The sequence below is a fragment of the Strix uralensis genome, chromosome 19 (genome assembly GCF_047716275.1).
Source record: "Strix uralensis isolate ZFMK-TIS-50842 chromosome 19, bStrUra1, whole genome shotgun sequence".
In the NCBI taxonomy this organism is placed as follows: Eukaryota; Metazoa; Chordata; class Aves; order Strigiformes; family Strigidae; genus Strix; species Strix uralensis.
Window position 1 is genome coordinate 14,662,837 of NC_133990.1, and position 22,031 is coordinate 14,684,867.

At 46.1% G+C, this 22,031-nt stretch overlaps 1 protein-coding gene across 1 annotated transcript; it reads left to right on the forward strand.

Moving 5' to 3' along the window:
* The first annotated feature begins 10,864 nt into the window (after window positions 1-10,864).
* KCNJ2 (potassium inwardly rectifying channel subfamily J member 2) lies at window positions 10,865-21,606 on the forward strand. The gene is made up of 2 exons (XM_074889039.1): window positions 10,865-11,019; window positions 16,085-21,606. The coding sequence occupies exon 2, from the start codon at window positions 16,301-16,303 to the stop codon at window positions 17,582-17,584; it is 1,284 nt and encodes a 427-aa protein (XP_074745140.1). The 5' UTR covers window positions 10,865-11,019; window positions 16,085-16,300; the 3' UTR covers window positions 17,585-21,606.
* Window positions 21,607-22,031: the final 425 nt, after the last annotated feature.

Sequence of the window (22,031 nt, forward strand, 5' to 3'; positions counted from 1 at the left end):
TGCCCGGTCGCCCGGCTGGGCCCGGCCGAGCCCGCCCCGCTCTCCCCCGGCTCCCCCAGAGCCCCTCAGGACCAAAGCGCCCCGAAGCTCCGGGGAAGCCCCAGTGTTTGGGGCCCATCGCGGCGCCTCGGCCCTTCCTTCGCGCTCCTTCGGGGGCAGCTTTGTGGTGTCGCGCGACCATAATTTTTGGGGAGCGGTGGGGTGCCGGTGGATCCCCCGGCCGTCCCCACATGGCAGGTAGAAAAGCGGTGATACAACCAGGGCACAAGCGGAGAACCCGCTGTCAGCCCGTCCCCGGTGTTGCCCGACCATCCTTGGGACCAGGGGCCAGCGCTTCCCCCAGCTGCCCCGCTCAGGTGCGGTAGAATAAATCAAACTCAGAAAGAAAATGATTTTGGTATAAAAACTGATTTGACATCTGCCCCGTCCAGCTGATTTATTCTATATCATTCCTCTTTATATATAGAAGCAAAAGCTGAGAGGTGGCTTGATTTGCCAGCTTAGGTATATATAGCCAGTCAGAACTGGCTACGCTCCACTAGGAACTTTTCAAATAGGGCAATGATCTATTTGTGGCCAAAGATACTTACTTCAAGAGGTATCAGTGACAAGAAGCAAAAAACTGCTTGTTTGTTTGGACCAGGGAACATGCGTGCGTGTAGAAAGGCAACGTTAACATTTATTATGTAAAACTACACACAGAAGGGCTCCAAAATAGAAATGCCTTAATAATTATCTCACATTCAGTGCCATGTCCACTTCTGAATGCACATTTTCCATTGAGCAGCTTCGTGCGTTCTCTCACGCATGGGAGTAGCTCCAATTAAACATCTGCTGAACCATCTATATCATCATCCTTCTTCACATCCTTTCTTCAGACTCTCCTCCGCAGCGGCGTGTGTAGGAAGCCCCACAACTGTCAGGCAGCTGGTCTGCTGCGACTACTGGGCATTGTATTTGTTCCTCGTGTTTCCCCATCTTTGATCACAGGGTGTCTCTCAGACTTGCCTGACAGGGGAGGGACTATTTTTGGTCTGATGTTCATTCGGCACAATTCCTGCTCGGTCCAGGTGCCAAAATGAGCTGACGGCCTTTATGTGACCGTTGTACAAAACAGCAGTAGAGAGGAGACTGTCCCAAAGCCTCCCCAATACCACTGCTCGGTACTGTGGCTTGGAGAAATGGCCGTATTGGGTGCTTCTACCACAAATTTTGACTGATAAATGCCTCATTGTCATAGCCATGCCCTAAATGGGGCATGAAAAATAGGAATTATTCATAAATGGGTAGGTCTCTCTTCAGATCTCCAAGAGGAAATCAAAAAAGACCCTGGCGGGTGTACCCAAGGGGAAACCTTCCTTGCCCACCCAGGTCAAGGGCCTTACTCATGTTAAGTAAATGTGACCCCACCAATTTCAATGGGACAGCTTCCAGAGTGACCTGTGGTAGGATGTGAGTCGGGAAACAAAATTTGATAAGTACTTTATTGCAGTTCTTGGAATTACTCACTGTGTATACTGACTAAAACCTCTTCTCTTCAGTGATCACTTTTTCCATAGGCAAAAAATCCACCTTTCTTTTGCCGCTTGTTTCATTTGAGAGGGTACAGCAGAATGCCAGTCCTGAGTTGGCACCACTGTTAGAGGGCCCATAACGCTTTGCCTCACTGGGTCTTCTTTCTCTTTCCTCCCATTTTATCCTTCTTTTTGGAGAAGTCCCAAGTGAAGCCATCAAATGTAGTTCTTCACAATCACACAAAGTATCAGCCCTGCACACCTTTACACACCACCAGCCACAAGCCGTTTCCCAAAACCCTTCAGCAAACCTATGGCTGATAGTACAGAAGACCAAAAACCACAGTTTTCCTTTGATATGGTCTGTACCAAAGATGTGGAGGGACGATTTGGAAAACCTTACGCTGGCATTAGCAATCCTCCGGAAGTTGGGTGCGAAGCTCTAGCAGGGGAAATCAGAGCAGAGTGGAAGCGTCGCATGTGAGTGTATGTCTGCACATGTGGATGTGGGACGGAAATAGCTCCCATCGCTTTCCTTACGTTAGCCTCAATAAAAGGGGATGGTGCCTGCCAATTCCATCTCAAGTTTCATCCCTCTGAAATATGTGCACTTTCACCAGCTGTATATTTGGCCCTGGGTAATTACTATAGTGCTAATTTTACCTGAGATGATGAAAGCGCTGGAATAGCCTAACCATATAAAGGGAGGAGATACATACAGCTGATTCAGTCTTCTGGGTCCTTTTTTGAGCAAAGGAAGTCATGACTTCGACTTGTAGGTTTGCTCCTTAGGGAGGCTTCTTCTTACAAGAGTTAGCTGAAACACAACTGAGGCTAGAGAAGAGCGAGGTCAAGGATACTTGTGTGCTGGAACAAGCAGTGAGTACTGAAGTGTTGCCTTGTAGTAAATTACCTTATACAGATTAAATTACTCAAATAGATCTGCTTTTCTTTTTCCTCCTGTGAGAGAAGTGACTTTCAGACACCAAAAGCACAAAGATACTTGAAAGTCTTCTATTTCTTTCTGGACCTTCCAAAAAGATTCAAAGTCAATTGACATTTCTAATGAAGATTCAGAACAGAGACTTACTCTATCCAAACCAGTTCAGCTTGAAAAAATTACAGTGAAGTATGGTCAGAGGAAAAGCAATTTCCCAGAGCTTGAAGAGTGTGAATAATGCAAAGCAAACAGCTCTCTGCAGCATTCACTTGTGCTTTCAAGTATGCTCACCTTAATTGTGCACCCATCCTGGCTTCACCTGGACGTTCTGGTGACCAGCACCACAGATGGTGATTAAGGAAAGATGAGCTGGTTGGCGATTTCTAACTTCTGTAAACTTGGAGGTTAGTTTTGGTTGGGTTTTTTTAAACAAAAGGCCCAGAAATGATTGGCATTGCTGGCACTCGATCCTAAGCACTGGAGTCACCCCATCAGGAAAGACGAACAAAGCTGGCCCGTTGTGCTCTGGTCTGGTCTGTTCTGCAAAGGTTTTTTATGTCACCTTTGCTGTCAGAGAGCACAAGCACCTTCCAGTACTGTAACAAGCGACATGACGAGCCTCTGTTCATTCTCTCTCTTTGTCTCTCTAGCTTGCTCTCTCTCTTTACTCTTTGCCACTGATTGCCTCTACATGTGATCTCTGGCCTTTGTCAAATCAAGATAGGCAGAACCTGGCTGCTGAGTGTTCCCTCTGCCCGAGCCCGGTACCAATGGCCTCAGCAGGCATTTGGCTCCCAAGTTAAGTGTGTGCTTAGATTAAGCTGAAATATCTATCAAAGTGCTGCTCTGAATAAAGGTTTTCTGGTCTGAGGCCTCCAAGGAGGAATGTGGACTTCTTCTTCGGGACCTACGGACCGGCGACATGTTTCTGCAAATTGCTTTATGCCAACAACAAACTGCAGAAAATGCTAACTCGTGCCAGCCCAGTCTGCAGGCAGGGAAGGGACCGGCAGCGAGCCCTGCCCCCTCCCTGCAGCACCCATTGGCGTGTGTGAAGAGCAAGCACGGCCCCGGGAGACCACTGGGGTCCTGGGACCTGTGATGCCATTGGCGGACCATGATGTCTCTGGGTCTCACAATTACTGTTGGCTGCAGCAACTTTGACATTTTACAACTTTCCATACTGATTTTTTAATACTTGATGGGAAATTGCACAATCCTTTCCCCTCCAGTCTCTGTCACAAGGTTGCTTAATAGGGTTTGGGCATTAGCTCAAATAATATCAGAGGATCAAAGCCAACTTTTGAAGTATTAGGGAGATTACAAAGAAACACATGGCTCATGCCTTCTGAGGTGCAACATTTTCTAGTGCAAAACAGGGGACAGCCTCCTTCTGCAGCCGTCCTTTCCCTCTGTCTGTGCATCTTGATCAAGCCAAAACAGAACACAGGACATGCAGTTTGGCCCAAATTTTAATGCAGGATGCCCAAGGGTGGGTGAGGAATCCTTCTTCCCCCATGCATCTGCATAAAGGAAAGGCAGAATTTAGCCTGGAGATGCAAAATGGCATCAGAAAAGCAAATAAGCATCAAGAGATCATGATAGCAGAAGAAAGGAAGCTGTGGCATTTACTCGCTGAAGATATTTCCTCTCTTACGACAGAGTTTTCAAATGACAGAGGTGTTTTAGTGGGTGGGCCTGGGAGGGCTGGTCCAAATAATCAGTCAAAAACAATATCAGGAAGTTTAACCAATGATTTGAGCTTGGTTTGGTTTTACTCATCTGTTCAATTTTAGTTTTGGGGGAAATTTAAAAAGGTGCCAGCTAATTTAATTTGTCTACCTCCTTCCCAGCCACGCAGGAATTATGAGCGGGGCTGGACTGCCATTTTGTGCCAGTGATCTACTCCTCTGATTGCCTGGGCGATGTGTCTCCCGGCCAGGCTCTCCTTGCTCAGCTTGGCTTCCTGACGGGGAGGTGCAGGCGCGGGGGAGAAGCGATGCTGTGTTGGCTATGAAAGGTCTCGAGGCTCTCCCAGTCAAGGTGGAACTGCTCGACCAGCTCCACCAGCTCAAGGACTCTCTTTGGGGCACCTGCAGACCCGATACAGGAATTTCTGTGTTCAATTATTGTTGACAGTGCTTTGAAACAGCCAGCACAAACACACATACAATCACCTGGTCTCCTACCAGGGAGGGGTCTGCACCACTGCTATCAAGATGGAAGTTCACATTTGATGTAAATAGGCACAGTGCTGGCTCCTCAGGAAACATAAGCTTGTTTTCTACTGGTTTTTTTCTTCCACAATGGCCAATGACCTAACTCTCTGTTTTTAGCAAAGTTTATTTGCTTTCCAGGGGAGAAAATAAACTCTGATATTGTCATTTACATTGTGGCCATGGACTCCAGGCAAATTCTTAGGTTCCGGTACAAACTGATAGAAAACACTGAAGACATTTGCATCCAAGCTAATATGCTAAAATAAAGTGTGAGAAAGTAAGGAGAGCAGTAGTTTATGCTGTGTTAAATCAGATGCTTCTGAGTTTACAAGTGCAGTTTTCACTGGAGTGGATACACTGATAGGCAATAAAGTACAGTGATAATAAATGATCATCAGCAGAAACGCAATATGCACATTGCAGGAAAACCATGTAAGGTTTTTAAAGAGATTCTCTGAGTCACTTCTGGGTATAGTGTTCTGCTGTTGGAAGCAGGTTTCATTGTGTACCCACATATTCCACATCATCTCTCTCTCAGGAACTACCAAACGTCACCTGAGAAAGTGAAGCTGCCCAACTTGAATCACTTTGGTGAACCAAGTTCTGTAAATGGGTCAGTAGGAGAGTTGCAGAAAAGGCAGGTACTTTGCATTAATTTTCCTTAGAAAAGACAAAATGTTTCTAGCTCTTTCTATCACAACTGACTTTTTACTCTTTCTTGCCACTCCCTTCCCCCCTGGAAATTTTCCACATTTCTGCCTGTGGTGGCACACACACAGTGACAAAGGCTGGAGCAGATCTCTGCTTCATCCCTCCTCTTACAGCCATGGTGAAATTAGGGGAAACACAAGTCTGTAATCATTATCCCTTCCTCATCCTGCACAGAACTCCAGAAGGTAAGTTACCGCTTTTTTTTGCTAACCAGAACATTGTTGTGCCGGGAAGGTTGGTGGTAAGATGCTGCTGGGGCAGAGAAGCAGACCAGAAAAAAGACATCTTTACCCCTTGCAGCTCTCCCCACCCTCACACCTTGGCTTAACAACCATTTATAAGGATCAACTCATCCAACTCTGATAACCACCAAGCAAGGAGGTTGAGGTTTCATTCCTGCCCGCAGGGGAGGGACGCAGCCACTGCCTCTGAGCACAGTGGACTCTGCAGATGGAAGTTCAAAAGTTGGCTGAGCACCACGTGGGCTTTTGAGCAAGTAGGTGACTTGACTAGTGACAGCCCACAGTAGGGTACTCACTGGAGTACCTATGAGTATCTACTCCCTTGAGAGCCCTCCTGCTTACATACAGTATTTACGTAACCAAAAGTTTGCAAGCCAGAGAAATACAAAAACATTCTTACCCTGTTCTTTTCAGCTGAGCGTGAGCCTATCCTGATTTTAGAAAATCTGGCAGGCCAGCAACACTAGCAACTGAAGCTGTAAGGAAGAGAATGAAAGTATAGTCACACAGTTTTGTATGTGTAAGTTGCTGGCTCTTAACCCTTTTCCTTCCAGGAATTGTCAAGTTCCCTATGTCAGCTCCATGGGCATGTTCTCACCACTCTGGCAAGTTTTATTAACCATTAACTCCCTTTCCCTTGAGATATCCAAAGAATGGGACCTATGGAAGATCATTAGAGAACTTTGAGATTAATAGAAAAATATTAGCCTTATTAATATGTAATCGCTTGGTCAGTTTTATCACTTATGCTAATGTCCTTCTCATTAATCTGAACATACATTCCCCACTGCCACCTTTGAGGACAAATTGCCACAGGTGAGTGATGGCTAGACAAGGAAAAATATAGAATATTGCCATGCCACAAACAACGCTAGATGTCCCTTAAGTTTATTGCATTTCTGAAAGATTATCCACAATCCTAAATTGTGAAAATAGATCACTAAATGGTAATACAGCTGTCTTGCTACAGCAAGGCTTCTAGAAAATAAACAATGTGCAAGGTGTACACTAAATAACAGACTAACTTTCCCAATCATTTTAAGGCCTTTGACCCCGCAGAGGTAAGCATGTGTTGAGAGCTGAGAGAGCTCACTTTTTACAACAGGTATTTATCATATTTTGTAGAGTCTAAAAGTTTAGCTGGAAATTAAAGATCCTTTAAATTGGTATCTTAATTTATTGAGAACTGAGCCACATGGAATATAGTGTTGGAAATAAGTTTTCTTTGGCAGAACTTCTTGGGTTGCTGTTGGATTGCTAGTTATATGCAGTTACTGTTAACTATGGATTCCTGTTTGTAATTCATTATTTCAAGATTTCTTCACCTTGCTTCCCACATCCACCATCTGCAGTAGCAAAGACTGAAAGTATATACTTAATTTTCTTCCAAAATATAGTCACTGGCTGGTGATTTGACTTTAGAATAAGACTAAGTAAGACAGCCTGAAATCTTATGCAAAGGTTTTGGACACAAAGTATCTGGGAAAGAAAGAAAGAAAAAAATGTGTGAGTTCCACTGTTCTCAGATATAGAAACCAATTCAATTTCCTATGCCATATTTCACCCCTTCTATGAGCAAACACATTATTATCCAATATAACTGTGTCACTGGCCGCACATCTGTGTATCCTATTTGCTTGCAAACTACAAAATATATTTATTTGTTCTCTCAAGTCTTATCAAACATGTAACCGTCTCTCTGTGGAATTTTCATTGGATTTACCCATTCTTTCTATTACCAATGTGGCTTCATTTTTCCTTGGAGAGCCCAGCATTAGACCTATAAAGATCCAGTTAATGTCTAAACCCCAGGGGTTTACTGTGAATGGGGAAACCACCTTTTCCTGATGAATTTTTTCCAGTTGACTTAATGGTTAGAGAAGAAAGGCTAACTTATGCCAGTTTACATGCATGGAAATGGTGAGACCAGAAAAAAAAGCCCAACGTGTTATTTATGGCATTTCTTCTCATCTTGTGGAAACCGACTGCTTTGATTCTACCAGACCATGTTTTCTTTGCAAGTACAATACAATTAAGCTATTTTCAGCTGGCAATAAAATCCTTGAGAACCAAAGCAGATTTGGCCACTTTAAGAGATGAAGACTAATGCAATCTGATAATTAGGTCATTTCACCGCCAAGACAGAAAAAGCAATTTAATAACATCTCCCATGCAGTAAGACTGGGGCTAAAGCCTCTGGTCCCAGCTGGCAAAGACGATGCCTGCAATACAACTCTCAAATTTGCTTCCACGGGGCATCTGCAGATCTCTGCAAGACTGAGGGACAGGGTGGCTGTGATGGGCAAAGGTGAGAACAATGCTGGAAAACAGAAAAAGTGGGGAGAAAAAGCCCTTTTTTCCACTGATACGGCCTGGCTGAAGTTTGTCTAAGGAAAGCAACCTGCTTAGTTGCTGGGTCCTTTCCTTACACCTCCCACACTGGTATGAAGTATGAATGTTCTGCCCCCCCCCAGAGCCCTTCTTATCCCTTGATACCGTTTCTTCTGCAGATAGTGGGTCTTGTCTTGAAAACTCCTCAGGCTGTGACCATTTCACACAGCTCTTCTAATATTTCAGTCGGGAGGCTCCATAGCGAGGCAGTAAGAGACTTCTGTAGCTAGACGACGTCAAATTAGAAAACCATTCATTGAGAGAAGGAAAACAAACCCTCACTCACTCTTGAGGGTTAAGTTTTCAGCTGTCTCTCACCCTCTTTGTCCTGGCTTGTTGCAACAGGAAAGGGTTTTTTAGAAACTTTTCTTGTAATTTCAACTTCCCTGTTGGGGGGTTTGGAAGTACTTCGCTTGCTGAAGTCCATGCAGACGAGAGACGGCTTTGTTACGGTTCTCATTATCTGTATAATAGATTAGAATCGATATTTCATTCTAAGAAGAGCTTTCTGGGCAGAGCTGCTCCAACTTTAAGAAAGCTGTAAAATAGTCGTGATGTATATGCTCTACCCTTCCTCAGTATGAAATGCTAAATGGCTTGACCTGCAAGTCTGTACTGCTGTGAATAAGCCTTACTCATATCGGCAGATCTGGGATCTCTGGGTCTAGTAGGTCTGTAGTCTTTATCAGTCGGTTTGCATGAGTAAAGGCTGAGTAACAGTCTACAAGGTCAGGCTGTAATCTGTAATATCTTGTGGATATTGTGCAGAGATTTGTCAAACCCACCCCCCAGCAAAGTGCGTCTATTCTCAGCAGAGCATCTCTTAGCAGTGGTGGATCACAGCTCCACTTTATTTCACTTACATACAGATGAGCACATACGTCTTCAAGGTGGGTCAAATTGTTGCTATTTTAGCTGTCCACAGGGAGCACATAAACCCTCAGAGGAATGAGGGATTTTTTTTCTCTGATATAGGTACATGAACTGTTTAGTATTTTTGCCTATGGCTTTCAAAATCTGTGGATTTAATGATCTTCATCTCACTGAATGAATAAAATAACCACAGTCATTCCCTCTTAGGGATTTTTTTCCCAGATTCTTCATTCATAAGAAAATTACCTTTGTTACAGGAGTTTTCTTCCACTTAAAAATGAACAGAATCACCCAAGAATAACTCATAAACAATATGATTACCCAACATGCCACATTGCTCAATATACACAAGCACTTGTCTTTTTTCCTTTCTCCCCATCATGTAAATTTTGCGTGGCCTGCACACATAGCACTGGGGACTTTTAAAACCAGCTGCATTTGGCCACTGTATTTGTTGCTGCAATGATGCGGTGCTTCCTCATTCGGAGTTTGGGGAACTCGGCAAATACTGTAAGTGACAGTAACGGCAGTCAGTGGAAATTGTTCAGAGCAATGAGTGTGTTCCTAAAGCCTAGACTCCATAGGAAGGCATTTGGGCAAAACATTTGCACTGAGTATTTAGAGACAGTTGCAAACTTACGAAACAAATGAGGAGGAGGAAGGGGACAGTTTAAGCAGCTAGGAGTGACTGCAGGCACTGGCATTGCTGTGGAACGTAGGGGATCGCATTTAGAGCCTGTTCTGGACTTTGTAAGGAAGGTCCCCGGAGCAGAGTGGCCAACCCACTCGGACCAGCAGCTCCAGACAGCAGACCAGACTGCTGCTGAACGCTGCCTTGTCCCAGGAGCATCCCCAGCACCCGTTTTCTGGGGGTTGCAGAGGCAGCCGTTGCAGTCCTGGGTGCAGTTCAAGGTGTTCACGCCAAGTTCTAAAGCCTTGTGTGATCTGCAGCCCCCGCCTTCAGCAGTCACCTTCTCTCTCAGTTCTCCAGCCCACCACACCGGGCTCCCGATGCCTTTCAGCTGTTGGCACGGGGGAACTCGGCTTTCCGAGGGCAGCAGGAGAGCGCTGCAGCAGCGGACACCTGCCTCGGAACCCAACACCCCGGCACTGTCCATCAGAGCTGCAGTTTGGCAAACTTCAGAGTGTGCTTACAAGGCTGTTTTTTGTTCCTGCAAGGCTCCCGGCCAGACATTTCATCCTTGTTTGCTTTGTCTTAGGCCACGTCCACTGTAGGGAGGACTAGCTGTTAAAAATCATTTTGATTTCTGCAGATTTCACCAAGGGCCAGCCAGCCTGCTGATCGAGCTGCCACAGGTGATCTATGAAACAAAGGAATGGATCCTGCGTACTGCAGCCAGGCAAATACTTCTCTCGCTCCAAAAGAGCTCAGCCCGGGGATCAAAGCTCTTGTTTTGGAAGGGACGTTCGATTCCAGCGAGAGAGAAGGATGTTAAGTTTAGGAGCTGCGCTGCGATCGCTTGACTTGCTTCTGGTGCGTGCGAGGGTCGGGCGTTAGTGATGAGTTACCCCGCACCGTTGCGTTTCTCCCCACCAAAATAAAGAACAAAAGGAACAAAACTACTTTCTCTCGGGTGTTTTTCCTTACGACACGGGGCCTCGGCCATTAGCCCGAGACAAGAAACCTGGAGCGAGCCGGCGCGCAGCCCCCACGAGGGACCCCCACAAATTCCCACTGAAGTCTCCCAAAACCCAATTTCAGCGTTGGGGGGACACACACGGACACCCCCCCCGCGGCAGGTGCTGGGTGCCCGCGGCGAGAGGCTGCCGGTGGGGCGGGTTGAAAGGGGAGGGGGGGGGTCCGTGGAACTCACCCTTCCCCCCGTCCTCCCGGGGACCCCCCGCCCCGGGGCCCCCCCCCCCTCCAGCGGGGCACCCCCCAGGCCCCGCCCCCCGCCTGCCATTGGTGCGGGGCCGCGCGGGGGGCGGGGCCGGCGGGGCCGCTATTAAACATCCCATGGCCGCCCGCAGCAGCGGGGCCGCGGCTCATTGAGGGGCTCGGTGGGAGCGGGGCGGCGGGTACCCCGGGACTGGCTTGCGGCGGCCCCCAGCCGCTGGATCTTACACCCTTCTCACTCCACAAGCACCTCCCGCAAGGCCGCCGGCAGGTAAGGAGCGCTGCTTCCCCCCTCCGGGGGCTCGCCCGGGTCCCCTCCAAGTGCCGCCGCCCCTCTGCCCCCCGTTGCCAGGGGGTAGGTGGCTGTCTCGGTCCACGCACCCTGCGGGGAAAACTCCCGAGGGGAAGCTTTGCGTGTCGGTGAATGTGTTGCAGGCTTGGGCGCAGCCGTTTGGAGGGGGAACTCCTGCGTTTCTCGTGCACCATCCACGCGCTATTCTCAGTGCCTAAAATAATTAGATAGGTATGCCGGGAACACTCGAGCATCTGCTTGCAGCATCTGTTTATGTTCATAACTTTCCATGCACCAGCTGCTTTCCCCCCCCTCCGCCCCGAGATATTTTATCCTGGGGAAGGGCTGGAAGTTTGCATGACAACTCCGTGTCGCAGCAGTAGCACCGCTCCATCCCTTTCCATTCTTCTCGCCTGTTGTTTCCTGTACAAGAGAGAGGTCAAAAGTATCAAGTCTCGGAGATCGGATGCGTGTTTTTGAAAGGAGTGTCCGAAATGTTTTAGAGGGGTGTGAAATGAACCTGTAACTTCATTCATTTGCGTTATAGAAATGGGGGGTTTTCTTTATTTTTAATCATCCTGCCAGGAAAAGAAATAGGAAGAAAGAAAAAAAAAACAACCAACATTGCAGCTGGGGAGCCTGTGAAGAGGCTGTATTGTTTCGACTTAGTTCATGACAGTTAAAGGAAAAAATACTGATAAGAAATGGCAGATTTATTAGCGGGGGTTCAGTGACGGCTTTGTCACCTCCCTGGGGCCGGGGGACCCGCAGGTGCGTGTGCGGGTGGCCGGGCTGAGCCAGGCCCCTCGTCCCTGTCCTCTCCCACCTCGTCCCTGTCCTCTGCCACCTCGGTGCCACCTTCCCACCCCGCAGGCAGCCGGCACTTGTTTCTGTGCTCCAGCCTTACCTTTACACTTGTTTGCTTTTCCATCCTCACAGCCGGTGCATCAAGTACACCCCCTGGTGATGACTATTTCAGTTGTAGTTGTTTTGTCATCAGCTAGAAATATCCTGAACCCGTCTCCTTTGCAGGACAGCAGATGCAAACGCCACTTGTCCTTTCCTTTCTCCTATTTCTTCACACCCATTTCCCTACATCATCTGCTCTTTTTTTTTATTTATTTTTTTTCTTCCCCCCCTGCCTGATCATGAAGGACAGATCCTTCTCCTGAAGGCAGCTCGCCACTTTATGTAACTTGAGTCCTACCCAAACCAGCGGAGAAGCCCTGGGGAATGACTTTTAAGTAATGCGGAGGTCTGGGGAAAGGTTATGGGGGTGGCTGTACCCAGCAGCGAGGGAGCGGGGACTGTGGGAACAGGCTTCGCTGGGGCCAGTAGCTCCTTTGTTCTGTTTACCGAGGGCAGGAGGGGAAGGCGCTCGGCTAAGGTAGTGCTGGTGCTCTCTTAGCAACATGTGCCCGGCTCGCTCTGCAGGGCTGTGTGGCGTCAGCCTGGGAATAACTGCTCCAAACGCTCATTAGTGCTCCTCTCTACCCCCCTGCTCTTTCTGCACTTCAGAGTTTTTGCTCAGTATTAAACCTTCTGCGCAAATTCCCTTCGAGCTGCTCGGTGCAGAGTTTAGACGGGGGATATGAACAGCTCTCCTGGGGGGAGATCTCCAGGGGGATGCTTGCTAAGGGGAAAATGAGGGTTTGGGCTCCTCATCGTGGCATTTCCACAAATGTTGGTTCAGAAATGCTGCAGATGCAGCACAGCCCCGTTTTTCTCGGCTCCTCCAAGCATCCCCTTGCAGCAGAGCAAGCCCAGGGCTCTCCCATCCCATCTCATCCCTTCCCAGTAATGCTGCGTCGGTGCCAGTGCTGGTAATTACAAGCTGCGTTGCTCTAGTCTTGTATTCTCTTCCAGGAGGAAAGGTAGCCCGAATTAATAATAATAATAACACACCTAGTGATGAGTGAATTTACAGCTCTGTGTGTGTGTACAGCTGCAGTGCGTTGGGCCCAATTATACAACGGTTTGTGTTGGTTCGTGGGTGCTGGGTTGGCTTCTTTTGTCTGGTGAGGATTGCAGGGCTGGTCCCACACTAGCTTGGCATCTTCAGTGCCACCAACAACTGATAATGGGGTGGGGTGGAAGGCAGCAAACTTGCTTTGCCTTTGAGCAGCAGGTGGATTAGCAAAATCAGAAGTACGATATAGATTTTCATGCTAGTTGGATTGTTTCTGGGATTTTGGGGGGAACCTCTGCTGCAAGTAGCTGTGAAAGTCAGGGTGAAGGCTGATGAGGTGGGTGATCAGGCAGCCAGTGGCTCTACCGGGGGTTTTACAGGGCCCGAGCCGCTACGAGCGGGAGCAAGATTGGACGTGCTGTGTTGCACTGGCTGGTTCCTGCGCGGGGTGCTGGTCGTGCTCCCCTCCCGGCATCCTCCCCACGCCAAGCACTTGCGAGGGAGAGAGGCAAGTTGTGCTGTAAAAGAAAGAAGACAACTCTGCTGTGGTGGAGCATGCCAGGGCTTCATTGTATAAACTTCAAGCAGTCTGTAAAGGGGCCACAGGCTGCCCTCAAGTTTAAGGATCGTTAGAGCCAGACCGGTGCAGGTCGGCTCCCAAGGGCAGAGCATGGACAGCGGTGCGGCTGGGAAGGAGAAATGCTGTGCGAGATACAGTAGGTAGAAGGTGCTCGGCCATGCAGAGGAGGAATATGACAATGGATGATACCTAATTCGGGTCCCAAACCCCTACATGCAGCCAGCTCGCTGCAGGAGGCTGGCGTTAAGATTTCAGTGATTTGTGGAATTCAAACAAATGTCCTCAGGTCAAGACTTTTGTGGGGGGAGCTGCATATTCAGACACTTGCGACTTTACAGCTTATCTTTCCCTCCACCATAAGTTTTCCTCTAAAATCCAAGAGACAATGCAGGAAAGAAAACAAAAAAAAAACCAAACAAACAAACAAAAAAAGACTTAAAAATAAACTGTTTCCTAGGTTGTGTGTTTCCATCAGCTTGGAACAAAATGGACTTTGAATGTGGAAGTTGAACATGACTGTGATTATAGGATGTGGTTTATAGAAGTGATTGATTTGCAGACCAATGCGATGGTTTTTCAAGAAGTTTTTTGTGAGGAATGTATTAACAGTAATTTCACTTTCCCTCTGTATTCAGGTTTCTAATAAAAGTATTATTCAGCCCCCCAAAATAATTTAGGTGAACATTAAAAAATTCCTTTGTATTTTTGAGAATGATATCCACATGGGCATGAGAAATCCCATGATCAAAAAGGTGTGAGGTGGGGGGAAAGTGAATCTTTACACAGTGTAGGCAAGACAGTCAGGTAAGTAAGAGGTCAGCTATATTGTAAGCCTACAGTGCTGAGAGCCGTCCTCAAAACCGGGCATTGCTGAACCCATCAAAAGCTGCCAAAATGGCTTGTACGCCGCTGAAGTCACAGATGACTAATCTCGGCAAGTAGGCGTTGGGACGCATTCTTGCACAACAAACAGAAGTGAGGGGAAAAAAAAGAGAAGGTAAAAGTAAATCCTAAAGAGATTCTAGAGGCAAAACCATCCTGCGTGCAACTGCGAGCGCAGTGTTGTTTTCTGTTTGTCACCTGCTCTTTTCCTAACAAGTGTTTGCTGATCTAAAGCCCTTGTAATGTGGTTGAAGGATGTGGGAGGGCTGAGAAACTGTTTGAAATCCCTCAAGTTTTTGGAACACCCCTGCAGGGCTTCAGGGGCTGCTTTTTGGGAAGGAGATAAACTGTTATCTACAGCTGTTGTCAGATATGAATCAGAGGAAGAGCCGCAGAGGACTGAAGCCACTTTGTGGGCAGAGGTCGTGCTCCTTGGTGGCTGCAGTTTTGCTGGGTTTCGGACAAACTCGGATGAGTTTTGATAATACTGATTTACAAAGAGCATCGTGATTTATTCCCTTGCTACTGTAAACAGTACTGAAGTCTCCTATGACAAATGAACAGCAGACATTCCTCATCGCTCGGTTTTAGTTTTATTTCCTCCATGGGGCGCATGTGTGGATGAAGCAGTTACATTAATGCATCTCTTCTCTGCAGTATTTCAATTACATTTCCTGATATACAGTACATGACTTAATGGATGACGCACTTGTTAAAAGCTAAACCTGGGTCTAAGCCAGACCTCCCTGAAACAAGTTTGGTGGCTTCTACCCTCAGGAAGAAGGTTTTGTAGCCTCTCTGCTGAGTCTTAATTGCTGACATTTAAGACCCACGGGACACTCGGAACTGTTACCTGTTGGAGATGGAACTGGCTGCCTCAGGCTCCCGAGGGGAAGGTGCTGGTACTTGCTACCAAAGGTGTTAACTCGGCCAGTCCTACTCCATCGTAGCCTTTTGCTAGTTGCATTAGCAGAGGCGGATGAGGGTCGTTCCACAGTTTAGTTTGCTTCACATGACTTAAGCCTAATGTGAGTGCAAAAACAGATTCCGTTGAGTTTATGGAGTTAGAGAAGAACTAATGCAGCCCTTATTCCTGCCATTTGCAGAGAATACACAGCTCTTTTTTTTTTTTTTAGCTTGATTAAAAAGCAAAGAAGCTACATGTGGTGTAATTTCATGGAAATCACTGACATTTGCATTTTCCAAGTTTAATGCTTTTCTCAGTACACTCCATCTTCCCTTTTGCACACTCCCTTGTTTGTCGTAGGTAAAACAGTCCAGGATCCATACATCCATTGTATGTCACTAAAAACTGCTTCAGTATTTATATTTAAACAGATGGATGTTAACACTAATCGTTTGTTTCAAAATAAACAGAAAGCACAGTTGTAAATAGTAGATAGATTCTTTGCATGTCCAGCTTTTAATGTGAATATTGCTTAGAGACTGGTGTCTTCAGTGCTTTCACTCAGGAAGAGCGATGCCTTCTTTGTAGTAATGATGTCACTTCTGTCAACACCCAACCGCGCACATTGTGCGTTCCAGAAAATGCTGTCATTGAGAATAAGGAAACTTCCTCAGGTCCACAGGAATAATTTTGCTTGATTCTTTCAGGTTTGATTCCTTATCCTTTTCCTCCAAGATCTAATACGACATTTCTCTTTCTCTTGCAGACCATGCCCTCTCTATGACGGTTACTTGTTAAGCTAACTCTGCATGCCAGAAGACTGTCCTTGGTTGATCCAAGGGCTCTTGGGGACTCCAGCCTCTCCCCAGTTTTTCTGTGTGTGTGTGTTCCTCTAGAACTTTCAAAACTGTTTCTCCAAAGGGTTTTGCAGAAACTTAGACTGTTTTCTAAAGCAGAAGCACCTCAGTCCACAGCAGTAGTGATGGGCAGCGTGCGAACCAACCGCTACAGCATTGTGTCTTCGGAAGAGGACGGCATGAAGCTGGCAACCATGGCCGTTGCCAACGGCTTTGGGAATGGAAAGAGTAAGGTACATACCAGACAGCAATGCAGGAGCCGCTTTGTCAAAAAAGATGGCCACTGCAACGTCCAGTTCATTAACGTGGGTGAGAAGGGACAGCGATACCTGGCAGACATCTTCACCACTTGCGTGGACATCCGCTGGAGGTGGATGCTAGTTATCTTCTGCCTGACTTTCATCCTCTCCTGGCTTTTTTTTGGCTGTGTGTTTTGGTTGATTGCACTGTTGCATGGGGATCTGGAGAATCAAGAAAATAGCAAACCTTGTGTCTCTCAAGTGAGCAGCTTCACCGCAGCCTTTCTGTTCTCCATTGAGACCCAGACCACGATCGGCTATGGCTTCAGGTGTGTCACAGATGAGTGCCCCATCGCAGTTTTCATGGTGGTTTTCCAGTCTATAGTAGGCTGCATCATTGATGCCTTCATCATTGGTGCTGTCATGGCAAAGATGGCTAAGCCAAAAAAGAGAAATGAAACTCTGGTCTTCAGCCACAATGCTGTGGTGGCCATGAGAGACGGAAAACTGTGCCTGATGTGGCGTGTTGGAAACCTGAGGAAAAGCCACTTGGTGGAGGCACACGTGCGAGCACAGCTCCTCAAATCCAGGATCACGTCAGAAGGGGAGTACATCCCCTTGGATCAAATAGACATCAATGTAGGGTTTGACAGCGGGATAGACCGTATATTCCTGGTCTCCCCAATTACAATAGTACATGAAATAGATGAAGACAGTCCTTTGTATGACTTGAGCAAACAGGACATGGACAATGCTGACTTTGAAATTGTAGTAATATTAGAGGGCATGGTGGAAGCTACTGCCATGACTACCCAGTGCCGTAGCTCATATCTGGCAAATGAAATCCTCTGGGGCCACCGCTACGAGCCCGTACTCTTTGAAGAGAAAAACTACTACAAAGTGGACTACTCGAGGTTCCACAAAACATACGAAGTGCCCAACACACCCATCTGTAGTGCCAGAGACTTAGCAGAAAAGAAATACATTCTCTCGAACGCAAACTCCTTTTGCTACGAGAACGAAGTGGCCCTCACCAGCAAAGAGGAGGATGAGATTGACACTGGGGTGCCTGAGAGCATGAGCACAGACACCCACCCGGACATGGACCACCACAACCAAGCAGGGGTGCCTCTAGAGCCACGGCCGCTACGGCGGGAGTCGGAAATATGACTGGCAAACTCTTCCTCTCTCTTTTGGTTGAAAGGAAAAAAAAAAAATTACATCTATCGGTCAAAGGCACGTTGACCTGAGAAGTTGGCCCAGAACAGTTTTCAGACAACGGTACTGTTGAAGAGTGGTGTGAAGGCAAGCAGACCTGAGAAACCCAGGCTGGTTTTAGGGCTGTCCTCAGAGGAGGGACGACAGAAAATGAACTCTAAACACAAAGCACTAAACATGTCTAAGTATGAACAGAAGGCACATATGTTGTAGAATAAATTATGTATATATTTTTTTACAAAACTTGAACTTGCAGGCAAGCTTTGGTTGGGTTATTATTATTTTTTTTCAACTTTTTCCAGAATGCTTCTCTCTAGGGAACAAGAATGTTTTTAATGGCATAACAAAGGCAAGAATCTGCCTTATTATTATTATTATAATTATTTTTTAAAAAGCTGCTGCTAACTACATGAACAGAAATGGTTATTTTTGTTGCAGTGTAGTTTTTATTTTCTCTTGTGTAATTTAAAAAAAAAAAAAAAAGACAGTGTTGAACTTTTTGGGTTGAAAAGCTCATGATCACTTCAGAGAGGCTAATGTTGCCAGAAAGTCTAAACTCCTTTTGAGGCCAGTAGTTTGATAGCTAGAATCAATTTCTCTCTTTCCAATTACATAAGGGGCATTATGTAATATCAGGCCAATCAGTAGCCTCCAGCAAAATTATGATTTTTGGGGGGAGAATTTAATTCTCTGTCTAAAGGAAAAATGAAATAAAATATATATATATACATAGAAAAAAGTACTAAGTTAAAACTACCTAAATGGATACCAAAGAAAATGCACAGTTTTGCACAGTGGAGTTTATTTAAAAAAAAAAAAAAAAAAGAAAAAAAAAAAGGAAGAAAAAAATGAACAGGCTGCTTTAAACAAAAAAAATTTCAAACCTCAGACACTTTTTTTTGTTTTGATTTTTTTTTTTTCTTTTCTTTTCAAGACCTTTATTTTGCACCTTATTCTGAAAGCTTAAGACTCAGATCTAAAGTGAGCTAGGACTCCTCCCCTTTCCCCCCTGCTCTTCTATGGGGAAATAAATTCCCTTCCTTTCTTGTACGGAGAAAGGCAGCTGGGGGAAAGCAAACGAGCCAACATCTGTCCTCCCCGGTCGCTTGCCGAGCCGGGCTGCAGCAGAAGGTCAAGTGCTAGTGCACACATTCCCAAACCGGCGCTAGACCTCAGCGCTGACCCAGCCTCCTGAAAACTGAGCCGTCCTCCGTGTGCTGCAGGCGTCCGACCCGAGCCCCCCTCGGCTGCCGTTGTGTCACCCCTTAAACCACGCCAGGGACGTGCGAAGCTGCTGATCGATGGTAGAGGCTCGCACTGCCGGAGCTGGCACAGATGAGCCGAGCGATAGATAAATCCCCGGGAAGAGGTTTTGAAGAGGAAGGGAGAGGGTAGTGGAGAGGAAGAGAAAACAACTTTTATGACACAGCACTTGGGAATGGCACAGGGATTCTAGCATTTTGTAAAAAATGCTTCTCTTCAGCAGGGCAAGGGTGTCAGAAAGTGTATTTTCCAGCTCATCTGGGGAGGGTGAGGCTGCAAAGCGAGATCCATCTCCTGCCTCTCCCCAGCAAACACCAGCCGAGTGGTCAGTGGATGAGACGTGTCACCGAGCTCTGAGCAGATTTTGTGACCTTCAGTGAAGCTCTGGCTCTAGCGGTATTTTGGCTCCTTCACCCAGAAGGCTTTAAATTCTCTGTGCCTCTAAGATCAAGGAGACAGCGAACCTGCGCTTCACGCCTGCCCCCCGCGGAGCAGGTGGAGAGGGGTGGTGGTGGGGACAATAATCCTAGTCAACTCTTGCAGTATTGGATCACTGTATGCCATTAAAAAACAGCTTGTTCTAGGTCTAATGTCTTCTGCAAACGGATATCTGTGAAGGCCTCTGGCCCCTTCCAGCCCTGCCTGAAAGAAATGCCTGCAATGAAATGGTTTCTGATAAGATGGTATCTACAGTGGGTGGGTTCGAAACTGTGGAAATTCGACATTGTAAACATAGATTTGGCTACTAGAGAGGGCAGATGATTAAGTGCAAGTTCTAAGGCTGTTACTGGGGTGGGGGGATGTAAAGGAAAGGAAAGGCTGAACATATAAGGGTGATTTGATTGCAGTTCCTGGGTCAACAGTAGTGAAGACAACTGAGTGCTGCTAGTGCTGCTATTGTGATATACTTGTAAAAGGAAAAAAACTAAACCAAAGAGTATTCAGTAGAACAGAGGGTGCATGAAAATGCAATGGGGAAGGGATGGAAAAGGGACGCTGACCAGGAGAAAGGGGACCTGTTCTCCAGGTCAGCATCCCCCAGGTGCACAGTGCTCCCACTAAATGATACTTGAGGTATTTGAGGGAGGGATGAGAGACAGGGGATGGGAAACGCAGGATTCAGCTTGTTTCTTTAAAGCAAAAGAAATTAAAGAAAAAAAAAAAAAAATCCCCTCCCCCTTAACATTTCTGGTGCAGAGGTTTTGGGGTTTTTTTTTGTTTTGTTTTGTTTTGTTTTTCAAGTCAGTTTTTCAGAAATATTTTTAAAATGTACATTTTATAAAGTTTATCAAGTATTTTCATATTTAAAGCCAAATGTAAATAGAAGTCTGTAAAGGAGGACAAGAAGAAGAAGAAAAAGAAAAGGCCACAAAAAGTATAAATTCTGCTCGGCAGTCTCGGCTAGCTAGTACCTAGATGCTACCGGTTAGCATGATTTTTAGCAAATACTTGCAAGCCTTATAGGATTCCTAATGCTATGAACTTCTCTTTATTTATTTTTAAGCATGGACTTTTAATTTGAAAACATGTTCTAGTTACTGGCATTTTTAAAAGTTACCAGCTTTCCGAGTGCTAGTCTTGTCAAGGGTGTGCATTGAGGTAATCCATTACACTCTCTGCTGCATTCTTTGTCTTTTTTTTTTTTAATAACCCTTTGTCTTTGCCGATTGAATCTTACATTGCAGAATTGCACTCAGCCTCTGGCTCTGGGAAGCTGCTAGAAAGAGACCTACAATGTACACTCCATGGTACCCTTCCCCCTTGTCCAGCATTTCTGTATTTCTCAATACGCCCTGGTAAGCCCGGTATAGGACAGACTCTTGTAGCACACTTCTACAGCAGCAAATTGGGTTAGTCGTTTTTTAAAATGTTATTTTTAAGGACTACACAGTGACTGACAGCGTTTCTTCAGTTCCCGATGATCCTGGGCCAAGCTGATGCTTAATTAGGGGCCCTTTAAACTGACTGAGCTCTACCCGCAGACTCCAACAGCCTTGGTTCAGCCTCTTTATCAAGGTTAAAGTTGGCTCAACTGGCTCGCACAGAAGGTCTATACTGTATTTCGCTTAGGGTCTGGGGAGGAATATGTTATTTCTGCCCTTCCCTGAAAATACTTGAATGAGACACATTGTCTAAACCATAATACTACGTACAGTGACAAAAAGCATTTCCGAGGCAGGTGGGAATGGATCTCTTCTTTCCTCTGTCTCTTCCGTGCGAGCTGTCCTTGGTTAAGTAGCAAGGGTAGAAATCGTTACTTATTAGCTGTGGTTAATGATACGCTCTCCCAGCCACGATAAACTTCTGTGTTGTTAGTTTAGCACTTGCTCTTCTCGGAAAAGACAAAGGGTCCAGATATTTTATTTGTTCTCTTAGGTCTCCTTTTTCATAATGGATTACAAGGTAAAACTGAGAAGTACTGTAATGTCTTTAAATTATGGCTGCTCGCGACCATTGTAAGGTAGAAGGGTGCTGCATAGTTGCCATCCCACAGCCAACGAGAAACTGAATTTGTAATGACTTTTGGCCTGCAGCTATTGTAAGGTGAACAATCTAGGCATCTGACAGTTGTCCATTACTATTTTCCTGTTTGCAGCCTTTTTGTATCAAAGTCTTCCTAATGTACTGCACAAATTGTGGATTGTACAGATTTTTATATATTATGTCTTATTTTATTATTTCTAAATAAATAAAAAAAAAATGAGAATGAACTCGTGTGTGCAGCATGTATGTAAATGGAGTGGGGAGATGGGTCTGGAGGTTATTCTATAGCTGTGTTTATGGCTGTCTGAGCACAGTCGGCTGAAGCACTTTAGGAAGGGACAGGTCGTTCTGTCCCTTGACAAAAGGCAGGAGGAAAGGTGATACCATCATTATTTCCCAGATGGGAACACAAACACCGGTGCAGTGTAAGGCGACTTGCACCAAAGGAAGATCTGCCCCAGAGAGACTTTCTTAAGGTCATACCTGGATCTGCAGAGCTCCAGATCATCAGCTACAAGTCATATGAAATGGAAAAAAAGCTCAAAGTCTGCGTAAACTACAAAGCAGGGCAGAGAGGGGGGTATGAAAACACAGAGCAGAGGCAAGCACATTGAAAGATTTGGAAAGGGATTAAAAAAATTAAGCAGGAAAT